This window comes from Asparagus officinalis, chromosome 8, assembly GCF_001876935.1.
Source record: "Asparagus officinalis chromosome 8, Aspof.V1, whole genome shotgun sequence".
Lineage (NCBI taxonomy): Eukaryota > Viridiplantae > Streptophyta > Magnoliopsida > Asparagales > Asparagaceae > Asparagus > Asparagus officinalis.
In genome coordinates, this window is record NC_033801.1 from 127,129,810 (window position 1) to 127,136,307 (window position 6,498).

At 36.5% G+C, this 6,498-nt stretch overlaps 1 protein-coding gene across 1 annotated transcript; it reads right to left on the reverse strand.

Annotated features, from left to right (window-relative positions):
• On the reverse strand, positions 325-1,823 carry LOC109822206 (LOB domain-containing protein 12-like). The gene is made up of 2 exons (XM_020388376.1): positions 1,629-1,823; positions 325-1,020 (listed from the first exon to the last, which is right to left on the reverse strand). Exons 1-2 carry the CDS (start codon positions 1,782-1,784, stop codon positions 703-705), a joined length of 474 nt encoding a protein of 157 aa, XP_020243965.1. The 5' UTR covers positions 1,785-1,823; the 3' UTR covers positions 325-702.

Genomic DNA, 6,498 nt, shown 5'->3' on the forward strand with positions numbered 1-6,498 from the left:
TAAGTGCCAGGTGTCTCCAGCCTCTCACTATAAGCATTATTAATCTTTGTACATGAACACGGAGAAACTATTAATACTTAGGAAAATGATTTAAGGACCTAAAATATGGGATCAAGGGAGGGGACACTCACATGTCTCCTCTATTTGTCCCATATTTTGGGTCCCCGTAGCAGCACTCTAATACTTACAAGACGCTACTACGGGACAAAATAGGCAAAATTCCCAAGACAAAACACGTGGTCAGCCGCTAAGTGCTATCGTTTTCATATTGATTTCATGCTAAAAACTTTCAAAGATGAGGAGGAAAACAAACTTGAACTCCCTTCCAACTCTCCGTTTAACATTCTACCGAGTTCATCAAAAATATATCAATAAGTTTAGTGTTAATTACAGAAACAACTTCTGTATCGTAGAAGATTTATTCACTTGCTAGTTCTAAAAAAAAATTATTAGCACTTTGACCCTCTGATTTCGAAAGGAAGTTACTTTTCAGTTATTTGTACCCCTCGATCACATTCTTCTGATATATAAATGAAGTCCATATATTATGGAGAGAGATCCTCAAATGTCTTGCAGGTAAATAAATTCGAAGTTAATAAGCGACTAATTAACCCTTCTATAGTTCAGTAGTCGTATATGTAGCCCATATATTTATATAAACTACTAATTAATTCTTCACCAAAAGATTTAAAAAAAAAAAATCTACGTCCAAAGTGATTCTCTCTTGAGAGTCTCCTGAACCTGAGCTACACTGAAGCCATTATCATGCAAGAGGAAACACTTTTCTTCTTCTTCTTCAAAGCCCAACTGATCGGGATCGTTCGCCGTGTGCTGATCCTGCTGCATCTGAATGCACAGGATCTCAGCCTGAGCAATGGCTAGCTGCATCTGCAGCTGAGAGACTTGGTTCTGGAGGAAGGTGATGGCCCCCACACAGCCGTAGACCGGGTCCCGCATCCGAGCGTTGGCTTCGTACACGAGGCTGCTCACTGCGTCTGATCTCTGATGAAATGGGACCTCCTACAGGCACAGCAAAGCAATACAACTGAGTGAAATTTGTCTAGCTTAGGACTCAAAAAGTTTACGTGCATCTAACACTTAATTGGAAGAAGTAAAAGCAGACTAATATATTTTTTGGATTAATCGACTCTTAATTACCTCTGTTTAAGGCTCATTGTATAGAGAGTTCGGCTTAATGTCTAATAGATAAATCATTTCGATTAATTGATTCTCAATTCTCTTGGAGACCCGATAACAAACAAATAAGGGCATCTCCAACAGCTTCTCTAAAATTTTCTTCAAAATGGGGAAACAAAAGTCATATTCTCTAAATTATTTTTACACCAACTCCAACAGCTTCCCCATTTTGAAGAATCCTTTTTTTCCTTAAAAAATTTGAAGAATGCTGCAGATTTGGGAAAGCTTCCCCATTTTTTCTCTTCCATCCCTATTTTGGGGAATGAGATGAGGAATCTGTTGGACTAAAAATCTAACTAAATTCTTCAAAAGTGGGAAATTGGGAAGCTGTTGGAGATGCTCTAAGAACCCTATTGTCAATTCCCTAGGATTAGATCGAGTTTAATTATAGTGACGACGATAAACCTATTCGATGAACATTAAGAATTTACCTGCAACATCTTGCTAACGTTGCTAGCTCCGAAAACCTTGTGAACGATGGCAAACTTTTGAGGATCATCGGAAGGGAAGAAGGGAGCAAAGATGCAATCCTTGGCGCATCTTCGCCTCAACAGCTTGCATGAAGCACAAGGAGAATTTCCACCCATTTTTCCAATGATCAAATATGTAGTATATGAGGAGGCTATAATTAATCAAGACTTCAAAAGGGCTGAAGGCAGACGTTGAGGAGCAAGCCTATTTATAAAGAAGAGCTTGATTGGGTAGGTACGTATATTAATAACCAAATTAAATAAGATTAAAGCAATAAGTGATCCTTGGCTTTTCAAGGAGGAACCCTAATAACCATGGTGGCCTAGTAGTCAAAAGATAATGAATACTATAGTTTTTTTTTTCCATGATCCCTAAGCTTTTTAGTCACAGGAACAGAAATTTTCATAATCAAGATTCTTAGCTCCAGGACAACTACCAAGTCAAAGTTTCATTAATAATGTATCATATGTAATGTGTTTGTGATAAATATAGTAGGTTCCCCAACTTTGGATGATTATCAGAAAACCCCCCCTTAAGTTTAGGGGTTATCAAAAAAACCCTTTTAACTTGGAATTTTATCAGAATCTCAAAGTTAAAGGAAATTTCTCATAAAATCTAAAAGTTAAGGGGGTTTTGTACGTGATAATCCCTATACTTTTAGGTTTTCTGATATTTTGAAAGTTAAGGGGTTTTTTCTGACAATCGTCCAAAGTTAAGGTGGGTTTTCCGATATTTAGCCAATATAGTATATAGTATGTAGATGTTCAACAAAATTTTTTTTTGTACGGATCCTATATTGTATAACCGGCCAACATCTGTATTCGTACGTGTATATACTCCAAATTAAGAAGAGAGCTTAATCATATGATTTGGATAACAGGCGTGTACTAGTCTTAGTTGGAGGAAGGTTGTATCTGAGGACAATTATGCTACAACTGTCAAATTGTTCTTGCAGTACTAACAAGTATTAGTTAACTAAATCCCTTCTTATACAACAAATTATTCTTAAATTTTAAATTATCCTTAAATGACACATAGCGAGAAATGGTTGACAAAAAATACTCACCGTTGGGTCTCAGCAATTACATCCTTTTATTTACTTAGATACAATGAACCACCCGAGGAAACTGAGATAATAGTACGGTGTCATGTGCGTGGCACATGTTTGGTTAAGAGATTGTGAGCAAAGTAACATGGTCAAATAGACTAGATATGAGATTGTTCTTAGCATTTACGCAAGCAAATCATATTCATTATAGTATTGAAATATCTTCAATTTGCATTAACGTATGACTAAAGGATAATGCGACAGTTTGAGCTAAACACTTAAAGTCCCTTTTAATGTACCAAAGTTATGACGAGGATTAAATGTTTTGACTTGTACCATTAACATAGATTCAAAGGAGAAGCGCGGTTCATGTTGCACTACAATAATATATCTTTAAAAACCCGCTTTAAATACCTATCCAATGGCATTTGAACCTAGCTTCTTATATCATCTGATATTTTCACTACACGAAAACTCCAAAATCGCAGTCAACATTGTGGGTTTATAATTTTATATTTGAACATAAACCAAGGTCATGAAGCTATAAATAAAAGGAGAGAAAGAGGAGAGAGTTGACTACCAATAAAAGGGCATTTCAAGAAAATAAGAAGTATGAGGCATTGTTTGGTTCCCACGTTCCCTGTTGACTCTTTCTCTCTAGAGGAAGAAAAACTTTATAATTTTCTCACGTATAGAGAGATATGAATAGAGATTAATTAATCTAAAGCTAGTGTTAATTAATTAAGGCCTTGGAATTCCTGAGCTAGCGAGAGGGGCTCAACGTGAATGTTTGTTTGAAAGGCATTCACGTGGTCGCTCTCCCCTCTTCCCTAATCTCCGAATTATTTAACAGTAGATAAGGGTAATAATTAATTAATCAATTATTAGATTAGTCTTAGACGTGAGTGGATTCTTGGAAGCTCGAGAGTGGAGCCCCTCAAACAGAAGGGGCCGACAAACATGTGTGGCCCACAATCCTTTAGCTCTAAACTATATAAGCAAGCACCTTAATTATTGAAAAAGAAATAAAATAATAAGGAAGAAGAAGGGACAAATTGTTGGGATTGTGTTTTTGATTTTTTGTAGAAGTTCATGAGAATTAGATAAGATTAGAGATCTATCATGATTAAGAGTTTGGGTTCCATCATAATTAGAAGTTTGAATCATATTCTAATTAGGAAGTTAGGCTAGAAATAGGGTTTTGGTTTCCCTATATATATTCTTCTATTATTGGAAGAAAAACCAAGCAAATGAGAGAGAGTTAATATTCTTGTAATGTAGAGTTAGCAGAGGGTATAGCCCGATTCATGAATATTGTGCGAGAGGCGAGGGTTTCGTGATCTTTATTCGTGCAAAAGATTACAAGGAGTGAGTTTTTGAGAGAATATGAGAGTTGATTATGTATGTGAGGTTGAGAGATTGAGAGACGAGAGTTGAGTGGTTTCCCTTGTAGTTCTCCCTAATACATAGTGAATTTATCGTATTGTTGCCCCGTGAACGTAGATTGAAGTTGGTCGAGCGAACCACGTAAATCCCGATGTTTTTTCCTTGATTGTGATTGTTTTATATCTTGTTGATTGTGGGTTGGCTTCAGAGTTGCGCATATTGTAGTAGGCGGGGATAGTGAAATTCCCCAACACAAAGGAAATATGAAGTCTACATAAAGTGAAATCATAGGCCATTACACCCAAGATAACATGTAAAATTCTGTATATATTTGATGAGAAGGAGAAACTTGAACATAATTAATGTGATATATAATTTTCTTGGAATTTTTTTCCCCTGAAGAGAAATCATATTATAAAAACAAGGATAATCACCAATATAGATCTACACTTTAAAAATAAGCAAGCATAGTATCAAAGGATCTTTACCCGAATAACACGCTTCCCCTCATTAAATGTGGTAAGGAAAAATATGCAATCCTGCAAGCTAAGCCTAGTAGTAACAACGATTAAATTAATCCGGAATCAAACTAAGGCCACAGAGATTATTATTAAAAAAAAATGAAGGCAATTTCGAGGGAGATGAAGACCTCTCTAGTTCCTACAATCATATGGGAACCTTCTTTAACATTCAATGTTGTCACATGACTTGAGTAACCTTATTCTTCTTCTTCCCTCCCTTCCAAAAAAAAAAAAAAAACAATTCTGTAATCTTATGTTGCCTTTTCCTTCAACTATTCATCTTTAAGAATCTGTAATCTTATGTTTTGAGAAATAATATCTTTGAAATCAGGCTTATGCACATTTGTTCTATATGTTTTTGTTTTCGTTATGACCCTCATATGAGCTTAATTTGATGTTGGCATTTTTACCCTTAGGATTACTTTAAGGGGGGGAAAACACTGAACTATAGGGTTATTGCACGTGACCCCTAGAGTTTTTTGTTCCCCCCTAAACCTCACCTAAAGTTTTTCATTTAATCCCCCCAACTAGCACTATCAACTATAATGTGTCATGCGGCAAACACATGAGAAACAAAGCCAGGACTTCCCCCTTCAGTACATTCCAATCATCTCAAAGAAATTCAGGGTGGTATTCTGAAATTAACCCTAAAAACTACTAGACTTACAAACCTCAGTACATTCCAATCATCTCAAAGAAAGATAACTTAAAGCTTAAAAAATCCTCTCCTAATTAAAACGAGTTGACCAAAAAAAAAAAACGCGGGCATGGACAATATTCAATATATCATCTTAGAAAAAAAGGGAGACAAATAACGGGTCTCCCTAAAAAGAGATTCGATGAGGAATGGACTTTTAAGCTTAAAACAGGTGCACTAATAGGAGCGGTGGGGGTTTTAGGGGAGCGGAGCTTTGACATTAGCATTTGATGTGATGCACGCAGTAGAAAAAGGACAGCCCCAAACCCCTGGCAACGCGGGTAGGTTACACAGCAGCAGCGTGTGGACGCGTCGGCACCGGTTTTACGTAGCGTGGGGGGGAGCAAGAAAAAAAGATCCTCATGGATGCAAGAGCATTTTATGAATGTAGTCACAAAATTAAATTATACATGTTTACAACCTAAGTTAGTTTTGTAGCAATTAGAGCCAAAACAAGCGTCTATATAACTATACCCATCCTATTTTACAAGTGACCAATGACAATTGCAATTTTTGAAGTCATGTATACGTCCCCTCTCAGCATAGGATATTATACTATTCACAATCGAATTTAATATTCACTAAACCCAATTGTCCTTTACTGTCGTCGACATGATTAGTACTAAATTTAGGCTTACAAACAGCGCGAGACTAAAATTTTTCTCTAACGTCAAAATATGATGTGATAACGAAAAAGAGTACTTTCCATCTATTTGCACAAGAACGGTTGCATGAATACTGATCAAAAAGGGAATCGCTTGTGGTATATTTCCCTTTTGTTTCCTATGTCTTGCAAATAATACTGACATTCAACTTAATCAATGGAAAATGAAAGTACAAGAAGACTGTATACACTCTAGATCTAGCAGATGATAGATCATCCTCTCCTCTGCCCAGTTAAGCAAAGGGATGGGAAACACCTTAGGAATATCTTTAGCATTCACGGTCATCCTAGATTTTCGAATAGCTTTGCTCGACAGCTTTGGAATATCTTTAGCATTCACGGTCATCCTAGATTTTCGAATAGCTTTGCTTGACGTGAAGAGAGGTGAGACTTCTGAACAGGAATACAAAACTTTGGGATATGGCCAATGTTGTCACCTCCTACAGCATATCTAGTTTATATTTCTTGCGAGTTGTATATTTGTGTCTTTTGATGAGGACGGAGTTGTAGACGT